The sequence below is a fragment of the Equus quagga genome, chromosome 4 (genome assembly GCF_021613505.1).
Source record: "Equus quagga isolate Etosha38 chromosome 4, UCLA_HA_Equagga_1.0, whole genome shotgun sequence".
Classification (NCBI taxonomy): Eukaryota; Metazoa; Chordata; class Mammalia; order Perissodactyla; family Equidae; genus Equus; species Equus quagga.
In genome coordinates, this window is record NC_060270.1 from 113919120 (window position 1) to 113943497 (window position 24378).

The window sequence follows — 24378 nt, forward strand, 5'->3', positions numbered from 1 at the left end:
GTAAAAGTCATTAGCGCATTATTGAGCAAAGACACATGCTTACTAACTGAACACAATTAGAGGTATCACAGCATAATTAAAAGACAAACTCCACCTTCTTGATGAATCAATTAGGAGCCTTTTGATGTCATCTAGCGTACCAGAGGGCAGTTGGAGTACTGAAAAGATGGATCTTGAAGAGAAAGCTGAACATGCTGTTTCTAGCAAAGGCTGGGGGAATAGTACTCAGACCCATGAATGGGCATCTGGTTGATGATTGCTCTGACCCCAGAGTGCAATAATGTATCACACTGCCCTCTACCTTTCCAAGTAAGGCCACTTCGTGAAATCTCATTAATATTTATAACCACCAGTGCGATGGCATCCACAGTCCTCATCTAGGGACTAGGGCAAATTGAGCCCCAGGGAGGTTAAGGCTTGCTCAAGACCACACAGATTAATACATACTTATATAGTTATATAGTGACTGTGCAGGCTTTTTCCCCTTAAACTCTACTTGATTCTTTCTTTCTCTTTTTTGAGGAAGATTAGCCCTGAACTAACATCTGCCACCAATCCTTCTTTTTGCTGAGGAAGACTGGCCCTGAGCTAACATCCGTGCCCTTCTTCCTCTACTTTATATGTAGGACGCCTGCCACAGCATGGCTTGATAAGCAGTGTGTAGGTCCACACCCGGGAGCCGAACCAGTGAACCCCAGGTCACCGAAGCAGAATGTGCGATCTTAATCGCTGTGCCACTGGGCTGGCCCTCTACTTGATTTCTTAAGATGTTTACAGAGGAGGATAAACCCACATTAGAAGTTCTGTGTGGAATTGTAGTCTTCCTCTTAAATAACAAATTGGACTTTTAATGCAAATAAGTGACTCTGGCCCATCTGGCAGTTCTCTAATAGCCTGTTCACCCCTGGAACAGCTGATCCTAACCTTGAACAAGCCAGAGTGGAGACTTGAATGTGTAAATGTGACTGGGGGAGAGAGGGATGGACGCGGCTAAGGCCGGGCTAAGGAGGAGGAGAAGAGGAGCAGAGCATGGGGAGGAGCCAGGAAGCAGAAGCAAAGACCCCAAAGCCTGGGAAAGCACAAGGTCGAGAAATCAAACACAGTTTCTGCAGCTTGCCTCGTGCCACCCACTCCTCTCATACTGTTACTTTTATAATGATTAAGTTTAAGCGTTGGCCTTCCTGCTGATTTCTACATTGAGATTATACAGATGCAGATAATGTGTTATATATTTTTTAAAGCAAATTCAGAAGATCTGCTTTGTGGGAGACTAAGACAATTAGCAGACCAGATTGCCTGTTCTCCTTTTGATACTCCAGGGACAAAGACTCCTGTCATTTTATGCAGGTTTCCAAAGAAGGCCAGCAGTTATGGCAGTTTTGGGCAGGGCCCCAATTACATTTCCACTTGAAATTTCACAAGGCTTTTCAATACGTATGCAGTCTGATGATCCCCAAAGAAGTCTTTAAGTAATGGAATTTAAATGTAAAAGAAATTCCTTAAGAACCAATTAATCCAATAGTAGGCCAAGTACTGCATTCATCCCCAAATTCCAGAGGAAGAACACACACACACACACACACAGAGCCTATCTGGTTGGGCGAAGTTTCATAAAACCAACAGAGTGATTCTGCACATTTGCACACCCCTGCCATCACAGCTCATCCTCACACGTGAGGCAGGTTTGGAGCTGAGATGACTCAATCCAGAAGTAAAGAGGTTCTGGCTAGATTCAGAGTTCTGACTGACTGACAGTACAGTTTCTGAAATGTAAATTCTATGTTTTATTTGACATTTTATATTATTAACAGCTACATGAGACATTTTCTAAAGCATGGTTTTTGGGGATTTAAAATCACATTATTAACAAGTAAAATTATCATAAAAACTATTGCATTCAGCCATTGGTCCAGTATCTGTTGAAGTAAATATATTAAAATCACTACTTAGAAGAAGGAACTATTCAAATACAGTTCCAAGATAAATTTTTTAAAAGTAACTAAAAAAAAAAGTAACTAAAAGCTGGGTTCTTGGCCAGTCTGGGCTGCTAAAGTTAAGGTGCCTCCCCCCCCCCCCACCTTTTCTGGTGAGGAAAATTGGCCCTGAGCTAAAATCTGTTGCCAGTCTTCCTCTTTTTGCTTGAGGAAGATTGTCGCTGAGCTGACATCTGTGCCCATCTTCCTTTGTTTTATGTGGGATGCCACCACAGCATGGCTTGACAAGCAGTGCTAGGTCGTGCCTGGGACCTGAACCTGCCAACCCTGGGCCACCAAAGCAGAGTACATGAACTTAACCACTACGCCACTGAGCAGGCCCCAAGTTAAGCCATCTTTAAAGAGAAGGAAGTCTGGCTTTTCAATATGCTGCAATTTCATGACTAAATGTCTCTCAACATTTAAAAAAAAAAAAATTTAAAAGTCTCTAATCGATATTTCACACTGAAGAAGCAACTTAAAGAGTTAATGAGAAAAATGACATAGATATTGCTTGGAAAAAAAGTTTTCCCATCACAATAGGCCACCATATTTCCTAGGGACAACCAAGAATCTTTAGGATTTACTTCCTGTGGCCAAAAAAACATTATGGCCATAAAACCATCCTTCCAACCTTCCACAAAAGCTCAGATGCTCAACTTACTCCTTAAGGACTGAAAAAAAAATGCACATGGAATTTTCCTCCTTCAATATTACAACAAGCAAAGACCTTAAGAGATTATCTGGTTCAAAATTTGCCAGAGTGGGTTTCATGAAACATTATTTTCCTGAAATGTTTTGAATAGTGGCAGGGTGACTCAGATAAGTTTGAGAGCACTCTTGGAGACTCACAATGCACAGTAGGCCATTAACAAAGCTGGGAAGCCTAAAGAAAAGCAACAGCTAAGTGTTTTTTTTTTAAAAAAACAATTTTTATCAAATCTATTTCAGCACAGAACTCTTTCAGCAGTAAGTATTTATTATAATCCTGTAAAATCAGTGTTTTGTAGAAAATCTCTTGTCATACATGAAGAAACTCAAGTTCAGACAGGCTAGGGGATTGTCTCCATAAGCTAAAACCAGACCTCACTTTTCAAATCCCACTTCGGGGCTCTTTCTAGTCCTATATTATTTCCTAAAACACCTCCCCTCCTTGAAGGATCACAGATTGTAAGATCCTTGGAGATCATCTAGTCCAAAACCCAACTGTTCAAAGTAGGGAAATGCAGTCTCAGGGAAGTGAAGCAATTTCCCCAAAGGGACACACAAAATCAACTCCTACAGTCGAACTAGAACCCAGCTCTTAATTCCAACACTAGTATCCTCTTTAGGACAGCATACTAACTCCTGCAAAACCAACACTTTTTGCCTCTGCGGAAAAGGAATCCCAGACCAGAAGGGCTTTCGCTACTCAGGACCCGGTAAAATATTTACTAAACCATACTTGTGTCAATAGGTATTTTAAATCAATTAAACATGATTGTCTTTACTTACAAATGTCATCCACTGTGACAGGGAATCAATGTTTCAAGCTGTTGAACAGGTCATCATCCCTGTCCTGTTGGATGACACCTGTAAATAAAATAAATCTATTTTTGAGTGAGTAGATTTTAAGCCAACTAGATTTAAGATGCATGCAGTCTGAAGCAAAGAATAAATGATTCTTTTTTCTTTGCCAGGAAACATTCGCCCTGAGCTAACATCTGTTGCCGATCTTCCTCTTTTTTCCCCCACCTCAAAGCCTCAGTGCATAGTTGTATATTCTAGTTGTAAGTCCTTCTAGTTCTTCTATGTGAGCTGCCGCCACAGCATAGCTATTGACAGGGTAGTTTGGGTCTGTGCCTGGGAATCGAACCCAGGCCGCTGAAGCAGTGAGGGCATCGAACTTTAACCACTAGGCCATCAGGGCTGGTTCTAAAAATGATTCTTAATAATGTACTGTTGGAGAGAGATTTTTTCCAGAACCAGTTATTTCACTATGTAGCTATCACTGGCCATCAGCACAAGAGAATCCAGGTAATGTAACATGTAATGTTGCCAGAATTCATAAGAAATCATGGATCCTAGAGCTAAAAGTGGTCCTCTGGGTATTATCTACCTCAGTCTCTTGCATCTGTGAATATTATTTTCACTTTGTAGGAGGGACAACTAAGGTCCTGTGAAGTTAAATGAGTAGCCCAATGTTAAATAGCTGAGTGTCTTTAGCTCAAATCCCTTGATATTGAAAAGTACATACAGAACACATTAGCAAAGGCTACTCTACCATTAGGCTGATCAAATTCAAAAGACTCATAGGTACACATTTTAAAAAATATTCCACAAACGTTAACTTAGAATATTCTAGTATATTTGTATAAAACATAATATCAGTATTAGATATTTAAATACAAACATTACTGAAAAATGCCAAGAATGGAAAATAACCAAAAGTGAGAAAATGGGAGTTAGAGAGTTGAAAAGAACCATATTAAATACAGCATGCCATTTAGGATTCTAGATTCTGGTTATTCCAAAAAAAATTTGTGGTTCCTAACAAATATGAGTTTATAAAAAACCATTTTCTACAAATTTTCTACGCTCTGTAATTTAAAATGTTGGTTTGTCTGTAGCCACAAAATACCACTCTAAGTAAGATCTGCCAGAAACTAAAATTTGGGCTGGACAATGAAAATTTAAAATTTCCATTCTGTACCTAACTACTCCAAGATAACTGGAAGTATTTTAGGACAGGGCCTTGAGGTACCAGGGCTGCTACAATAACATTACCACCAAACTCAGATTGAGCGCTGCCCAGGTGCCAAGCACTGTCTATTTTACATGTGCTCTCTCATTCCATCAATCCTCACAACAACTTCATTATCATTACAGTTTCACAAATAAGAGCATCAAAGCACAGAGAAATTAAGTAACTGGCTGAAGTTCATTCAACTGGTAAAACGGTAGAATCTGCACATAAATCTATTTGGTGACAGAATCCAAGCTCAAACCACTATACAATACTGTATTGCTTTAATACGGCAACTGAAGAGTCTTGAAAATCTAAGAATGAATTAACACAATTCTAATTAGAATACATAAAGTTGCCCCAATTAAATCCCACACAATATAAAGCATCAGGAAATTCTTTTTCTTGGAGGTGAGGGGGAGGGAGGGACAATTATCACCTTAATGCCAAGCAATTAAAACTTCTGATGTTAACCTTACAAATATTATAATTAAAAATAACAAATGAAAAACTTAAATTGTCTTTTATAGTTAAAGAAAGTAAACCTTCCTCATTCAATTACGTCTTAAGAGGCCACAAAGAGAGAAATCCTCCTCTTACTCAAGACTGACTGATTCTCAACATAGTATAAGTTATTGATGGAGTGAATTTAATCATGCACATTTTAAAAATATGGATATATATCATTCTGCCAAAGAACAGAGCTATTTATAAACTGTATTACCTTTAAGGGAAACAAAAAAGTAATTTTGATAGATAATGCAACTCCTCAATTTCTTATGTAATATAACTATCTTTTCTTGATCATAAGTTATGCTTCTGACCAAAACCCCTGAACTTTTTTACAAGGGGCCATTTTCCAACATATTTTTAAAACTTTGAAACTGATCAAACAGGAAATAATCAGGAGTACAAAAATATACCTGACGTATTTTAACTGAACAAGAATTAGAAATTTGCAAAGCTCAGCAGCACAGAAACTACACATTAAGGAAAACGCATATCCTTTTGAAGCTGTGAGAAGTCAATCTCAGCTGACCGTGGAGAAGTCAATCTCTTCGGGCAACAATGGCTTTCTTACAAGGCCCCCAAACAGAAGAAGATAAAGTGTGGTTTCATGGTAGCTTACCCTTTTCTCTGATACCCCATCCTGGCCTGTCGAATCTTTCTCATCATGTGTCTCTTTCAGGACTGGCATATGTTTTTGGTATGCTGGCTCTCTGTTTAAGGTTGTGTATCCTATGTGCTCATAAATGGGGTTTATCGTCATCTTGGCAATGTATTCTGCTGCCTTGGTTTCAATATAGAGAGTAATCAATCCATCAGTCACCAGGTCGTGGATGGACTCAAAGCGCTTCTCCCCAACAAAGTGTTTTCCATCGTAGTAGAGCCTGAAGTTTCTGGTTTGACTTCCAAATCTGCCTCAATGAAATGGGAAAGATGTTTTTAAGAAAAGTAAGCAAGTGAATTCTTTCTGAAAAGAAAAAAAAAACTATCGCTTTTTTTTTGTGTGTGTCTTCTTTGTTTGCTCAATAAACTGTGGTTAATTTCCATGAATTGTCTGGAATACAGAAAATTAAACTTTTGAACACAAAGAATGAACTTGCAACAACTAAGAATAACTCGCCCAAAGGATGTCTGCTCTAGAAGGAAAAATGTATTCTTATTTATCTTTTTAAGCTGCCTCATTATGCCTGTAGGAAAAACAGGGGAAAATAAACCTCACATCCTATTAGAACACATTCTATATTGAACTGGTCAACTCCATAATACATGAAATTTCTATATGAACATGTTCTCTTCAGGTTGATCAATAAAAATATTCAACGTACTTTACAGCCCAGAATTCATGTCCTTTAACGGGAAACCCCATTTAAGGCTCCTCTGAGTATGATGTTAGCAATTATCTAAAGTCGAGCCGATTCCAGAACCTGAGTCATACGGTAGGGCAGGACGGCACAGAAACACACTTTTGCTATTTCTAGCCTTGGGTCAAGGACTTGTTCTTCCCTTTTACACAGTCATTCTTCTGCTTGTTGAGTCTGGGCAAGAAATGTTCGCGATACATACGGCACATAAGTCATAAACTACTGGACTCCAGAAATTCTGCTTTCACTTTTGAGTCATGTTTGGTGACATACTTTAAAAACTGGAGAATGGTTTATTTTTACGATAACTTCAGCTATTTTGCTTGCTGTAGCAAAGTTCAGAAATAAATCCAAGCTGGCATGACTAGCATCAGTGTCCTGGCACAAAGACAAGGCAAGAACGTGCACTGATTTTAATGGAAGCTGATGCCAAAAGGCACCAAGGGCCAGTAACATGGTCTCCCGAAGGTAGCCCCAAGTGAACCTCATTAAAAACTAAATATATCAGGGGCCGGCCCGGTGGCACAGTAGTTAAGTTCACACATTCCACTTTGGCAGCCTGGGGTTCACCGGTTCAGATCCTGGGTGCAGACATGGCACCAGGTGGCAAGCCATGCTGTGTGTGGTAGGACTTCCACGTATAAAGTAGAGGAAGACGGGCGTGGATGTTAGCTCAGGGCCAGCCTTCCTCAGCAAAAAGAGGAGGATTGGCAGCAGATGGTAGCCCAGGGCTAATCTTCCTCAAAAAAAACCCCAAAAATCTAAATAAATCAGAAAGGATATATTTAATTTCCTTGTTAAAAATACACAGACTAGAGATGAACAAAAACGCTAAAATAATAGCTGCTTAAGTAAAGTGTTTAAACAGGACTACAAATTTATGCAATAATATTATTCTGGTATAGGTTATATTCCAGAAGGACAGGAGTTAGAAACAACTTAAGATTTCACTTTTAATGTCCTTAAAAAAGAAAACAAAATATTTTTTAAATAATTGTCTGAGGTAACCCTGTTTCTGTAGTTCAAATTAGACTTTAATAATTATTTAATCTAGAACCCAACATTCTATTCATGCTGGTCCTTCTTCTAAAATAAAATTTATCCACTTTTTGGTTCTTTAAAAGCAATTAAATTTTGATTTACGCTCAAGTGAATGATCTACATAATTCCACTTTCCCATTCTCCATTTTCCTCCAATGTTAAAGACATATTTCTTTCAAGTAAATTTTCATTATAATGTAAGCGTAAAAAATTGGAAGGTAAAATTTCTACACCAAAGTTAAATATAAAAGTTTTTTTTCAGTTTAATATACTGCTTTTATTATTTCCTCTTTGTTAATATACATTATCCGTCATTGAGAAGTAAACAGGAAAAGCCACTTTATAAGTTTTATAATGTTCTTACAACAATAAACACTCATAGCATTGTTTAACACTAAGTCCCTTTATATTTCAGTTGTATTCAGAGGCATTTCAATGAGAGATGAGACCATTTTACTCCTGCAGGGGCTTCTGATTTTACGGTGGCCATTTCCACAATGAGCATGGCACTTAGTAAAGACTATCCAAGCAATGGCGCCAGGCATTTGACACTCGATTGTCTTCTGAAATCCGAGAAGTATGAGAGGACAGGGCAGAAGGGAAGATGGCTGAACCAGCCTCACCTGGGTTGGGATGGTCAGCCTGAAAGAGCGGACTCTAGGGTTAGACTTTCTGACACTTTACAATGTGGCTATTTCTAATCCATCCAAGGGGAGGATTTCCTGGCTACCTCTAAGTTATTGGGTGAAAAAGTCTAAGTAAGTTTGTCCTTTTCTCTTTCTCAACTCAGTGACTTCAAGAGCCGCTGCATGGTTCCCAGTTCCTCCCCAGCTGGCGCTTTCCGCTCTAGACTTCCAGTCCAATCAAATTTCCAGTCTCAAGGGAGCTGATCAGACAACTAAAATAACTCATAACGAGTTAATTAAAACTTAAGCTCAAAGGACAAGAATATGAATTTCTACTTTGGAATTATGATTGATTTTTCTTTAAAAATTGCATTATTTTTACCAAAGGAACTGTAGGCTTTCTTTGCCTACTCTGAATTGCCCTCTCTTTTACTTTGGAAGTTACATAGAGAATAGCATCACAGCACAGACAGAGACATGTTCCCTTCCTTGATCTGAAAGACAGGACAGAAAATCTTTGAGCAAGGTGGGGGACGGATATATCTGTTCTAGGAAAAAGAGCCATAAAAAGGAAGATGCCAAATCTAAGGACAAAAAAAGAATCCTTCCTTACAAAAGTTCACCACTCACAGATTGTCATTTATGCAACAAACATTTAACAAGATCCCCAGGAGCCTTGTTAAATATTAGGCGGTTCATAATAACGTTCCTGTTCCCTCAGTAGCCTCAATGGGAAATAGACAAACATAAAAACAAGTCAATACAAAGACAAGATGAGCTGAATTTTAAAAAGTTCATCTTTAGATTGATTTCTAAAAAACCATTATAAAAATGTATAAAAACCTTGTTCTTATATAGAAAAATTACATTTCTGTACAGTGATTCTTGAAATCAAGTGACTTCAATATCTTCCTCACATTATGAAACCAAGAAACTCACTGTTTAATAAGATCTCAGAGCATAAACACTTGAGCTGACATAAGATGTCAGAGCATCTTCCCATGTGCAAGTACAAAAGCACCCCTGCCATCCTGAAATAGGGTTGGGACAGGGGCAGGCAAGTGTGGGTCCTATGTGTTAACAGAAAACCTCTGGCTCTGGCCGCAGACAGAGTAAGTTTAAATTCTGGATTTGCTGCTCGTTAGCTGGGTGATTTGGAGAAAATCGTTTTTCAGATTTTGCATCTAGAAAACAGGAATAACATTACCCTACCCTACATGGTTATGAGGATTACATAAGAATATTCAAGTCAAAGCTAAGTACACAGCAAGTTCAATGAACGGTAGTTCCCTTTCTCCTACTCTGCTCGCTTAGGCCTCTGCAGAGAATAACAGAAGGAGTTATCAAACAATAAAGTAAAACAGAAAAGATATTCAATAAATATGCACTGAAGGGGGTTGAATAAATAATGGGTACCACTGGTTGTACAGGAATATCTCTGCAAAGGTTGATTTTATAGTCAACGGAAGGCCAGGAGGAGGTCTTTGTGAATTTTTCTTCTGGATGTCCTTGGCTAAGTTTACACTCCTCGGTTAAACAGAGTGAGACTACAACAGAAGGCAAAGAGTGGAGAAGGAGAGAAGCAAGGAGTCTTTCCACTGCGCCTCAGGAGTTAGGTCTCTGAATTCAAAGGAGAAAGGTGAGTAATTATAGCCAGATTGGCAGCAGGACACGCTAACTGGATCTAGTGACAATGGCTGAATTCTAGACTGCGGAGTACTGATCTGTACAAACTGTTAAAGCTAAACCATTTTCCCTCCATTTTTATAGGAAAATTTTCTTTTTATCTTTTCTTATATTTATTATCTGCCTCTGCCCTTGCTTTTTAATAGCTGTTCATTCTTTGGTGAACACGTCTGAAACTGTGTAGACCCTGCTCTCACCTAGATAGAGTTCAACAAAATAAAAATGCGTTTTCTCCAAAGTGGTACTGTAGTTAACAAATAGAAAAGAAAGACTGGGATAATCTGTTTTGAACTGCTACTGTTGTATATAATTACCACTTTCTAGAAACATCTTTTTCCCCAGTGATTCCAGGTTTTGGTTTTCATGTTTTAAAAAGCTGTTTAATGCTGTGCCCAGTTGCGTTCAGATGAATTTCAAAATATGTAATTCTAACATCTAGGCTTTTAAAAGTGAACAAAACCCTTAATATCATCCTTTCTATTTTTTAGCAAGTAAATCATATGCATAAAAAATTCAGTCTGGAGGTACAAAGTGATGAAAATAAGTATAAAGAATAGCCTGTGGGATTTTACTTTACTTTCCTTAAAACCAAGAATTAGTTCTGATTTGAAGTCAAAGTATTTGGAAGCATCTCTTCAAAGGAAAGCTCCAAGCTAACAGATGTTTTCTGTTAACAAACAGAAAACAAAACATATACAAACAGACTAGTCTAAGTTAACAATAAAATGTTAGAACTATTTCCAGAAACCAACATGCAAGAAAAACTTTATTTGTCATAACCGTATATTTGTGTATTGTTCACCAGAATCAAAGAAGCTAATCTAATGACAAAATACAAATATCTCATAAATTCATCTAATCAGAAACATACTCTTGGAAGAGAAGTTTAAACAGAGACAAGAATATGAAGAGGTCTTCATCTAAATACTAAAAAATGAGTTTAGATGGATTAACTAAGAAAGACTAAGGAAGACAGAACACAGCTATATAATACTTTAAAATAATTTCTCCATCCGAAACTTTGTTAGGATACTACTTTTGTCTATCTTATTATATAATTTTGGATGGTAAAATGAGGCAAAAGTATTAAAATATGTGAACTAATGATGGCATTCCTTTGGCAGAATAAATCATCTACAGGAAAGGAGTAAACCAATGTGCCTCACTAAACCTCCAAAGGCGGCACAGGCAGTTCTGGAAGTTGGAGCTGATAAAGAAGGGTTAGTTGAAGGTCTGTTTAAGAAGCAGTTAGATGTCCCCCCACCCTTTCCAATCCTGTCCCTAACGCCACCCTTTCCCCACTCTGGTGGAAGACAAGCTTTGTTCTCTAGATAGGGTAAAACGAGGAAACTCTGAACTGAGCAACACCAGACAAAATTGAAGGCACACGTACCATGCTGAAAACTAAGTTGAGGTTTTTTTGGTGAAGGGGATTGACCCTGAGCTAACATGCATTGCCAATCTTCCTCTTTCTGCTTGAGGAAGACTGTCGCTGAGTTAATATGTGTGCCCATCTTCCTCTCTTTTATGTGGTATGCTGCCACAGCGTGGCTTGATGAGTGGTGCTAAGTCTGTGGCCATGATCCAAACCTGTGAACCCCAGGCCGCCGAAGTGGAGTGCGTGAACTCAACTACTACGCCACTGGGCTGGTCCCCTAAGCGTAAGTTTTAAATACTGAAGATTGAGACCTCCATCTCTCTGTGGCCCCACGTTCTCAGAAGGCTTGTACCTTTCCTCACAGGAGAGTGGAAGCTTCTTGCCTGGGAAATCTGATCAGCCCAACTGAAAAGACTTAAGAATAGAGGCATCATTCTCTAACTGGAAGGTTTCTCTCAAGCTCTCAGAACTACTGGTCAGCTTTTTAGTGCCAAATAAACTTAAATAAGAGCAGTCAGCCAAGGACCACTTACATCTGAGGAAAATCTCCCTCATGAAGGACAAAGACGGATAAACAAACAGAATCAAAGCAAGTTGGAGGAAATAAGCCATGCAAGGAGATGAAAAAAATTTTTTTAATTGTCAACATGCTCAAAGGAACAGAAGTAGGATGCCTCCTATTTCTGTTCTTGAACAGGATTTAGCAAGAAAAATTAGGATGCTGTAAAAAAAAAAAAGGAATAAATACAGAATACACGGAAAAATAAGTAGAAAAAGTGAATATAGCATAAATGAAAATCTTAAAAGAAGAAATGAAAGACAAAGTTAAGAAAATATTCAAGAAGAGCAAAAAGACAGAAAGATGAGAAATAAGATAGAGACTCAATCCAGGAAGTCTGACATCTAAATAAAAGGAGTTCTGGAAAGAGAGAACAGAGAAGACAGAAAAGGAAGAAATCAAAGAAATGGACAAAAATAGCAATACATCAAGAGGGTAAACATGAAAAGATGCTCAAAGAGTAGTCCATTAAATGCAAATTAAATCCTCAGAATGGCAAAATTTAACAAGTCTGACAATACCAAGCATCAGCAAGGATACAGAGCAGTTAATATAACCAACATATTGTTTAACAAAAGGGTTTTATATTATTTAGTAAAGTTGAATATATGCATACCCTACAACATACAATCCTATTCCTAGGTAATATCCCAAACAATATGAGTAATTACAGGCACTAGGATACACACATATACACACACACACACACACACATAAATACATACATATATATACACACACATGGCAGCAGCAATGTCCAAAATATCTAAACCTAGAAATCACATAAATTCCCAGGAAAATAGAAAAATTGTAGTATACATACTACAGTGGTTAATTTTATATGCCAACTCGGAGGGTGTTTTCAGATGAGATTAACATTTAAATCAGTGAATTTTGGGTAAAGCAGGCTGTTCTCCATAACTCGGCGGGCTTAATCCAACCAGCTGAAGGCCTGAATAGAACACAAAGAGTGGCTCACTGAGCAAGAGGAATTCTCCAGGAGACTGATTTTGGACATCGTCTGCACCACTGGCTCTCCCGAGTCTCGAGCCTGCCGGCCCTCACTGCAGATCTGCGCTTGCCAGTCTCCACAGTCACATGAGCCAACTGCTTCCAATAAATCCTATTCTATATAGACATCCACACACGTATCCTACTGGTTATGTTTCTCAGAGAATCCTGACTAATACAGTGAAATACTATACAATAAGGAAAACAGATACATGCAACAGCATGGATGAATTTTTAAAATATAATGTTGGGAAAAAAGAACAAGTCGCAAAAGAATACATAGTGTGGTTCAATTAAATAAAGTCCAAAGGCAGGAAAATCCAACTGCAGTATATAGAAATCTACATATGGCTGGGAAGACTATGAAGAAAAGTACGAAAAAGAACAATAAAGTGAGCACAACAGTAAACTATAGTGTGAAAGGTTGAAACAATGACAGAGAGGACAACGCTGGGAATTTCTGGACTACCATTAATATATCTTACGTGGTAGGGATTATATAGGTTTACACATATTTAAATGCAATCCATTTTTAAAACTGTACATATAAGTTTTATATACTTTTCTGTATGTTTTATTTTATAATAAATGTGTTTAAAGAATAAAAGCAAAGAATATAGCATCCAAATGGCAGTCGAGGATCTTAGTCTGGAAGAAAAACCAATTAGAAACAGACACCTTATAAGTGTTTCACATTATGGAACTTAAGAATATAAATTTAATTACAGAATTCAATGATGAGTTTTCTAAAATGAGATGAAAAGGGAGATTATGAGGCTAATAAAAACAAATTGAGTACCAAAATGATATCACTAGTAATATTTATATTAATTATTAATATAGTTATAAAATAATATTAATATATTAACTAGAAAATCTAATAAATAACTAGAAATGGTAGGGTATAGGACCGATAAGACTGAAAAGCAAATTGATGGCATGGAGTAAGCTTTGAATAATCCCACTGGATGCAGAGGACAAACAAAAGAGTAAATCAATTAGAGAGTAGATAATAAACACAGAAGAGCAAGAAAATCCAACATAAAAAATTGTCCCTGCAGTTCAGATGCCAACAAATGTAACAGAAAAATTACTCAGAAATGGCCTTTTGGAAACATTCCAGGAAGGGAAGAAAGAAAGAAATCTCAAGACTGAAAGAGCACGCTGTTTAATGGATAAGTTTATTAAAGAACTATCAACATTAAATATATCCTGATTTAAGTTACTAAACTTGAAGAATAAACAAAGAAGTTTTCAGATAACCAGGGAGGAAACAGTGTCACCTTCATATGGGGGGAAAAGCAAGATTGTTCTCAGACTTCTCTACAGTCAGAATAAATGTCAAAAACAATGGTGTGATAACCATAAAGTGGTAAGAAAAAATACAGTGAGGGTACTCTATCCAGACAAGCTGTTGTCTAAATTAAAGACAACAGAGAGACATTCCTGATATAAAGTTATAGCTTCTTTTCAAAAACAGTCTTTAGGAGCCAATGAATGATAATGTTAATTTTTTGTTTTTTTACAAATACTGCATTTAGTAGTAGCAATTTAACATTTTAAAATATCAATACTTTTAAGAAATGCCTGGAATTTTACTTAAGTTAATAAATGACCATCTTTCACAACAGAACCATATTTATTCGAATTTTACTTCCACGAAATGCACTGAATCTTTCTTCATCATGAACTGGTGGATGAGTTCCTTTATGTCTTTCGTTAACAGAACCGTTGTAATGAAACCAAATCCAAGCAAAGGCTTGATAAGTGGGGCCAGTCTTGGACCTGTTGCACCACACTAAACGGTCTTCAAGAGGCCCCACAGAACCAAACCCCAAAGTCCCTTAAATTCAGGGGAAAGCTTATTCACTGGTAAAAATCTCTTTTGTATTTACTTTTAGCGATAGTTTCTTACATTTTTAAATTTGTAAAATCTCTCTCCTACTCATCCCCTCTTCCTGTACCTACTCATTCTTCCCAACCCCTAACTCCAGCCTTCCTCATTTCTCTCATAATCTCTTAGCCAATGATCATTACACAGAATGTCAGGGGTACGTCAATGGATGTCATGGTCAAAAATATGAACAAATAAATGCACACTGCTTTCTTGTACTTTTAACACAGTCAGTGATATTGTGTTTTATACTGACTAGTGATTCAGTCAGGTTGGCAAGGATAATTTATTTAAGCAAGTATATGTCAATGTCATTCCAAGAAAGAAAGTATATGTACCATACAAATTTGCAGCATCGCAAAAGCACACCTCCTATTTCAGTCAACTGTTCAATTTGATAGCTAACTAAATTAAAATGAAAGATTAAAAAAATGAGTACATGTTAACATAATTAAATGCACATGACCCAACCAAACATATATGAAAGAAGAGAAAATGACAATTTTCTGGCACTGTAATGCCTGGCAGAGCTATTAGTTAAAAATGTGCTTTGTTGAACCTTACCTATAGCTGCTGGTTCATCTGCCAATCATGAAATAAAAATGTATGTTGAATGAGTAAAGTGTAAGAATTCTGGCTTCTCTTACTCTACAAAAATCTTAAATCGGAAAGATGAGACTCTGAAGACAGAAGAGAGCTTTGTGATTGTAATGTTAATGCGTGTTGGAAATCCAGGCCCCCACGTTGCACCCTAGACCTTCCGATTCAGAATCTGCATTGTTCACAAGATCCCAAGGTGATTCCCACGTGGCTTAAAGTTTGAGAAACACCAGTCTCACCCAACGGCCTCAGGTTATGGATGCAGCAACTAAGAGGATCAAGCTCCTAACAGTAAAATAGACAGGCTAATAAAAATAAACCCCAACCCCAAACAAAATAAGATTTCACAAACTCCATCCATTGCTTAAAGTAAAATAGTTCTCTTTCTCCATTAGTAAGGACTACTTTATAACCTCTCCCTAGGAGCCTCTTACTTCAACAGCAGTTCACGGATCCGGTTCTCGCAGGCCTCTCGAGGCACTGCCAAACCAAGAGGTCCCCAACCAAACTTAGCAGTCCTCTCACCCCTTCTCCCCCTCAGAAAACCACTCCTCCTCCAACATCCCCTGACACGACCACCACCCCCACACTCAACCTTGCCCCAAATTTCATAATTATCTGAGATTCTTCAATCTCCCTCTACATTTAAACTTTTATTCACTGATTGAGCTTTCTGAATCTACACAGACTTTACCCAATCTGCCTACAGCCACCAGTTTATTCCAAGAGAAATCCTACGACATCATTTTCCCTCTTGAACATTGTTAACAGTTCATTATTGCCTATAAGAAAAAGTCCATTGGGGCTGGCTGGTGGCGCAGCAGTTCAGTGTGCGCGCTCCGCTTCGGTGGCCCAGGGTTCGCCGGTTTGGATGCCAGGAGTGGACATGGCACTGCTTGGCAAGCCATGCTGTGGTAGGCGTCCCACATATAAAGTAGAAGAAGATGGGGATGGATGTTAGCTCAGGGCCAGTCTTCCTCAGCAGGAAAAAAAAAAAAAAAGAGGAAGATTGGCAGCAGATGTTAGCTCAGGGCTAATGTTCCTCAAAAAAGAAAAAGTCCAAACACTTTAGTAAGCCCCAAGCCCTTAAGAATCAGTTATCAGTTTTACTTTTAAAGCACCAGAGGCTGGCGTGGTGCTTTGCACATATTAGGCCCTAAGTAAGTGGTGGCTGAATAGAATTAGGAGGGGCTTCTTTACCACTTTCCTCTAGTTGGCCAGCTAAATGTGATGACAAAAAGTATTCTAAAAAAATACATGTAACATAGAATTTCCAAAATATAAGCAGATTACTAGAGTTTTGTTAGGCATAATTCTCAAAACAGTGATAATTCTCATGATATAGTGTTTGTCATTTACAGAGCTATAATGCTTTGGTGTGACGATCTTTATTACATGAAACTGCTTTCCATATTGAGTAAGTAAATGAAAAACAATTTTTCTAACATAGTGAGCCAATTATAATAACTGTGCTACCCTGTTTTCATTTTACTATTAAATCAGAGAAACAATATTAAGTGTTATGTCCAGCCAACAAGTAAATGCATATGTTTACTTACAGAAAAGTATTTTACACCCATTATAATCTTTTAAAAACCAGGGTAGGTCCAGAAACAGTCAATATATTTGTACAATAAGCAATAGATTTGGCTTATTCAAGAGTTGGTGATCAGTCTCACTTTATTAAAAATCTTGTTTTCATGAGTCTACTAGCTCAGGATAAAAAGTCACACTACAATAGAAGTTTAAAAAAGCATGAGTTCTGTATGTGTGCAAGTGTTTGTAGAGTTCTATACGTGCGCACGTGTGTGTTTGTTTACAAACACAAACCTACATGTTCAGAGACATGTTTTACAGATTCCTACTATGTAATTCCTTTAAACAACAGAATGCTGTTATTTAATCATTTCTGTATAAACGATGCAATTCTAAGCATCATATACAGACTGTAATTTAACATTGTTCTTGAAGACTCAGGTTTATTATCATGAATGTAATACTAAAATGTGAGTATCTGAATACAGACACAGCCCAGAGGCTACTGTGGTGCCCTGGGCTGCCTCTCCCTGGTCCACACTGCCTCCCCTCACTGAGCTACTGGTTCCTGATTCTAGTTTTGTTTTTAAAATCCTCTTTGCAGGTTACCACCTGTGTTCACCTACTAATTTGCTACTTTAAATCTGCTGTAAGCTTGGAAAAAGGAGGATTTATTGATATTTTACATAAAGCTGTATTAAATAGACTCTAATGGGATTACCGAGCACTCCTGTGCAATAAACACATGGGCTCTGGGTGGCTACCCAGCCACTCAAAGGCATTTCCTTCTTATTTCCAGCCTCTCAGCCAGATTTTGGAGACCTGAGGCTGCCAACAGCCTGACCTCCAGACAAGCAGGATGTTACTGGAGATGAGCAGAGGCAGGCCTGAATTTGGTTAAGCACATATCTTTAAGCTTATTACCTAGTGGTTGTTAACTATCAGCAAATTACTACATAAAATATATCATAAAAATGCCTCATTAAAAAAATCAATTTATTAATGTATAATTCACATACAATAAACTGCATCCATTTAAAGTACACAAGTCAATGAGTTCTGACAGATACTACTGTCACCCCTTCCCCAAAGGATCCTCAGGTTCCTCTGCAAGCTGAGCCCTCCATCCCTTGTCCTGTTCAGCCACTTAACTACTTTCTGTCACTACAATTTCCTACTACTTATGTAAATGGAAACACACAGCATATATTCTCTTGTGTTTGGATGTCTCAGTTTCTAATACAAAGATTTACTTTAAACTGATGGACACTGTTCTCATCAGATTTTAAGTACAGCTCGACGAGGATTTCAGGCTATGGAAAAGCAATAAACCAATTTGTAATTGCTACTATTTATGGAGCCACTCTTAAATAGCCTCTTGTCTCTAATGAAGATGTTAGGCATCAGATGTAACCAAAATGTTTGCTGGAAAAGTGAATGATCAACATGGTCATGGTTGCCACTTGCTGACTTTTAGTGGCTAATAAGTAAAAGGCTGAAAATGTAATACACAATGTATCTGTGTGTGCTCATTTTAATAACACTATTTAATATTTTTGAGTGTCATGTGCTAGGCACTATGCATTATTCCAAAGAATCCTTCTAATACAAATGAGGTATTAGTATTACATCCTCATTTCATAGATAAGCAAACTGAGATCTAGGGAGATAAGTAATTTGCCCAAAGTCATGCAGAAAATTCTAGAATCAGAGTTTGAATCTGGGACTGTCTGACTGCAAAGCCATGTCCTGAACCCCTGATCACATACACTGATTTTAAACCACAAGGCCAAAAAGGTCATCAGAAGCCCAGTAACTGGGTTATGTATTTTTTAGAAAAACAAAGCAAAGGAATCATGAATATCTGTCTACTTAAGAGATCCTTAGATAAGAGCAATAAATGGAATAAAAAACAGCTTTCTTTGGTTCCTTATTTATGCAAAGAACTGTATCACAGGGACGTATTCTAAGTCTGACAATTATCCATGCAATTTTATTACATAAGTCCAGTGTACACCAAGCACTGCATGAGGTTCAAGGAAACCAAGATGAGTAAGACTTAGGTCGTGCCCTGGAGGACCTCAGTTCACTTGTAAAGACAGGCAGACATGTACATAGATTATTACTGTAGATGGTACCTTGTTCCTAGGTATTCTCAGGGAACATGTGAAGATCTTTTCAGAAAATAGATTAATAACCAGGTTATCAACAGTACCAGGCATAAATGTATTCAGTAGAGACTGAAAGATAATCTTGCACATCAGGTACCATCTCTAAAAATAAAAACACCTGAGTCATGAATAGATTTCTAAGTGAGCCTAAAAACCTGGCAGCAAACATCTATTGGAACCCTTAGGAAAAATTCTGAAAGATCTAGCAGAAGGAGTCAACCTGTAGCTTGGAGAATAATCACAACTGAGAGCAGAAGCAGAGCCAGAAGCTAACACAATTGTCTGAAATGAGCAGATGGGGAGCAGCAGGAGGGAGGAACACCCACTCAGAATGATGACAAGAGCCATAGGGCAGCTATTTTAGCCTGGGGATAACATGAGATATTCATAGGAGAGCTATTCTACTAGACTCAGGGAAGACAGGACAATTTAAGGGGGGTTAGGCAAATGGAAGGACAAACCAGAAGAAACATTCACTATATTTAATAAGGTAAGGGTTGTGTGTGTAAAAGATATATAAGAGCAAGATCGAAGAATAGGAAGTCCCAGTTCTCGTTCCCCTACAGAGACACCAAATTAACAACAATATATGGATGAAAATTCTTTTATGAGAACTCATTTAAGAAATTGCTGGGGGTGACCCCATGGTCGAGTGGTTAAGTCCACGTGCTCAGCTTCGGCAGCCCAGGGTTTCACCGGTTTGGATCCTGGGCACGGACCTAGCACCGCTCACCAAGCCATGTTGACGTGGTGTCCCATGTAGCTCAACTAGAAGAACCTGCAACTAGAATATACAACTATGTAGTGGGGGGCTTTGGGGATAAGAAAAAATAAAGAGGAAGATTGGCGAGATGTTAGCTCAGGGCCAAACTTTAAAAAAAAAAAGAAAGAAAGAAATTGCAGCACAGTCATGCTCATGCATCATTTAACAATGGGGACACGGTCTGAGAAACATGTTGTTAGGTGATTTCATCGTTGTGTGACCACGATAGAGTATATTTACACAAACCTAGATGGTATAACCTACTACGCACCTAGGCTATGTGGTACTAATCTTATGAGACCACCATCATATATGTAGTCCATCATCGACCAAAAGATCATTATGTGGTTCTCTGGGTGTTGAGAGGGGTGGCAGGGAGAAGAGTGGAACATGTGTCTAATATTCTGGCTTTTCAGAGGGCTGCCCGAGGGACTGGTTCATTGCCTCACCTGATTCAAAGTGCTAATGGCACGAGCATAGTTTGGATGCCTGGGAGGTGCTGAAAGCACGGAAGACTGGGGACAGCTTCCTGCAGGCATCAGAGGGCCTGCAGTGCCCCAGACAGAGGCTGGCATGGTTTGGCACAGTCAGGAGAAGATGCCCAACTTCTTGGTTCTCCCTCAGGGAGGAGGAAGAAGAATGAGGCCTGTGTCCAGGGTTCTGGCTTTTCAGAGAACTTCCAAGGGGACTGGTATTTGTCTCACCTGATTCAGGGAGCTTCCAGGGAGCTGGCATACTTTGGATACCCGGGGGCTACTGAGAACAAGGAGAGCAGGGCAGCTTGCTCCTGTAGCACCAGAGAACCTGCAGTACCACAGAGAGACACCAGACGGTCCAAGAGATTATGAGGTTCTGAAAAAGAAAGTGATGAACCTCTCTAATCGGGAAATCACACTCATGGGCCCAGAGAAGTTACATCCCTCCCAAAAGGTGTCAGAGGCTCCTAGAATCTCTGTCAGGGCTGACTGGTGAAGCTCTTCCTCTGTATGAAGCCAGTTTGTAAAGACTGGGAGAAATGGCTATTTTTATGAATGCGGAAAACTCAGAAAACAAAAATCACAAGTCACATGAAGAACCAGGGAACCATGCCCCAATCAATGGAACAAAAATAAATCTCCAGAAACCAACCCCAAAGAAATAGAATTCTATTAATTACTTGACAAAGTATTCAAAATAATTTTCTTAAAGAAGCTCAGTGATCTAAAACAGCACAGACAGACAAATAAATGAAATGAAATCAGGAAAAGAATGAATGAATGAAATGAGAATATCCACAAAGAGATGGAAACTATGAAAAAGAACCATACAGGGGCCGGCCCAGTAGCACAGCAGTTAAGTTTGCGCATTCCGCTTCAGCAGCCCGGGTTCTCTGGTTCAGATCCAGGGCGCGGACTATGCACTGCTTATCAAGCCATGTTGTCACAGGCATCCCACATATAAAATAGAGGAAGATGGGCACAGATGTTAGCTCAGTGTCAATCTTTCTCAGCAAAAAGAGGAGGATTGGTGTTGGATGTTAGCGCAGGGCTAACCTTCCTAAAAGAACAAAATACAGAAATTTTGGAGCTAAAGAATACAATAATTAGAAAGGTTCAACATCAGACTTGATCAGGCAGAAGAAAGAATCAGCAAACCTGAAGATATATCATTTGAAATTATTGAGACAGAGGAGCAAAAAAGAAAAAAGAAGGAAGAAAAGTGAAGCTCCTAAGGGGCTTATGGTACATCTTCAAGCAGACCAATATATGCATTAGGGAGTTTCAGAAGGAGAAGAAAGAGAGGAAGGGACAGAGGGCTTATTTGAAGAAATAATGAAGCAGAGGGAAGAAACGGAAATCCAAATTCGGGAATCTCACAGAACTCCAATCAGGATGAACTGAAAGAGGTCCCTACCGAGACATATTATAATCAAAATGTCAAAAGTCAAAGACAAAGAGAGAATCTCGAAAGCAGCACAAGAAAAGTGACTCACCATGTAAAAGGGAGCTCCTATTTATTAGTTGCTTTCTCAGCAGAAATCTTACAGGTGAGAAGGGAGTGAGATGATATACTCAAATTGCTGCAAGGAAAAATACTGCCACCAAGAATATTACATCTGGGGGCTGGCCCCGTGGCTGAGTGGTTAAGTTCGCGCACTCTGCTGCAGGCGGCCCAGTGTTTCGTTGGTTCAAATCCTGGGCATGGGCATGGCACTGCTCATCAAACCATGCTGAGGCAGCGTCCCACATGCCACAGCTAGAAGGACCCACAACGAAGAATATACAACTATGTACTGGGGGGCTTTGGGGAGAAAAAGGAAAAAAATAAAATCCTTAAAAAAAAAAAAAGAATATTACATCTGGCAAAAAGGACCTTCAAAAATGAAGGAGAGGGGCCAGCCTGGTGGTGTAGTGGTCGAGTCTGTGCACTCTGCTTCGGCAGCCCAGGGTTTGCTGGTTCAGATCCTGGGTGTGGACTCGGCACCGCTCATTGAGCCATGCTGCAGTGGCATCCCACATAGAAGAACTAGAAGGACTTACAACTAGGAAATACAACTATGTACTGGGGCTTTCAGGAGAAAAAGAAAGAAAAAAAAAACCCAGGGGGAAATAAAGGCTTTCCTAGATAAACAAAAGCTAAGGGAGTTCATCATCTTTAGACCTGCTTTACAAGAAATGGTGATGGGGGACCAGCCTGGTGGTGTAGTGGTTAAGTTCATGTGCTCTGCTTCGGCAGCCTGGGGTTTGCTGGTTTGGATCCCAGGCACGGACCTAGGCACCACTTATCAAGCCGTACTGTGGCAGGTGTCCCACATATAAAGTAGATGAAGGTGGGCACAGATGTTAGCTCAGGGCCAATCCTCCTCAGCAAAAAGAGGAAGATTAGCAGCAGATGTTAGCTCAGGGCTAATCTTCCTCAAAAAAAAGGAAAAAAGAAAAAAGAAACACTGAATGAAGACCTGCAAGGTAAAACAAAAGGACACTAGACAGCACATTAAAAGCACACAAAAATATAAAGCTTGCTGGTAAATGTAACTATATTGACCAATACAGAATACTGTAATTCTGTAATAGTGGTGCATAAAGAATTTTTAATTCTGGTATAGAATTTAAAAGACAAAAGCGTAAAAATAATTATAACACTGTGTTAATGGATACATAATATATAAAAACATAATTTGTGAAATCAATAACATAAATGGAGGTAGTGAGATATGAAAGAGTTTTTGTACACAACTTTTAAGTTTTATCAGCTTAAAACACATTGTTATAACTATAAGATGTTTCATGTAAGCTTCATGGTAAACCACAAAGAAAATATGAATAGAAGATACACAAAAGAAAATTAGAAAGAAATCAAAGCAGGTCTATACAAAAAAATCAATGAAACACAAGAGAAGACAGCAAGAGAGAAAAACATGGACAAAATAACTATAAGACATGCAAGAAACAACATGGCAATAGTAAGTCCTTCTCCATCAGTAATTACCTGAAATGTAAAAGAATTAGACCCCCAATCAAAAGACAATGAGTGGCTGAATGCACAAAAAAAGATTCAACTATATGCTGTCTACAAGAGATTCACCTTAGATGTAAAGGTCCAAACAGGCTGAAAGCTAATGGATAGAAAAAGATACTCTATGCAAATGATAACCATAAGAGAGTAGAGGTGGTCATAGTTATCTCATACAAAATAGACTTTAACTCAAAAACTGTCACAAGAGACAAAGAAAGAAATTATATGATGATAAAAGGATCAATTTACAAGGAAGCTATACAAATTATAAATATATACGTACCTAACATCAGAGCAGCCAAATATACGAAGCAAACATTCAGAAAATTAAAGGGAGAAATAGACGGTAACAAAATAATGGTAGGAGATTTCAGTACCCCCTTTCAATAATGGATATAACAACTAGAAAGATCAACAAAGAAAAGAAGGACTTGAACTACACTACAGACCAACTGGACCTAACAGACACATACAGAACACTCAGCCAATGGCAGCAGAATACACATTCTTCTCAAGTGCAGAGAGAACATTCTCCAGGATATATCACATCTTGACAAATTTAACAAGTCTTGACAAATTTAAGAAGACTGAATCATACCAAGTATCTTTTCCAATTACAATGGAATGAAACTAGAAATCAACAGTAGTAGGAACACTGGAAAACTCACAAATATGTGGCAATTAACACACTCTTGAATAACTAACGGGTCAAATAAAAAAACATAAGAGAAATCAGAAAATATCTTGAGACAAATGAAAACAAAAACATAAAGTACTAAGAGGGACGTTTACACTGATAAACACCTACATTAAAAAAGATCTCAAATCAACAACCTAACTTTACACCTCAAGGAACTAGAAAAAGAACAAACTAAACCAAAGTTAACAGAAGGAAGGAAAGAAAGATTAGAGCAGAAATAAATGAAACAGAATAGAAAACAATAGAAAAAACATTACTGAAACTAAGAGTTGGTTTTTTGAAAATATCAACAAAATTGAAAGCACTTAGCCAGATTAAAGACAGATGTATAGACAAATGGAACAGAATGGAG

At 38.3% G+C, this 24378-nt stretch overlaps 1 protein-coding gene across 4 annotated transcripts in view; it reads right to left on the reverse strand.

The window, feature by feature from the left end:
- CHN1 (chimerin 1) overlaps positions 1 to 24378 on the reverse strand; it is a 192271-nt gene that overhangs the window by 70950 nt on the left and 96943 nt on the right. For all 4 annotated transcript variants that reach the window (XM_046659708.1, XM_046659709.1, XM_046659706.1 and 1 more), the window contains one exon: positions 5828 to 6116. In XM_046659708.1, the coding sequence (XP_046515664.1) occupies positions 5828 to 6116 (289 nt within the window). The remainder of the gene's footprint in view (positions 1 to 5827; positions 6117 to 24378) is intronic.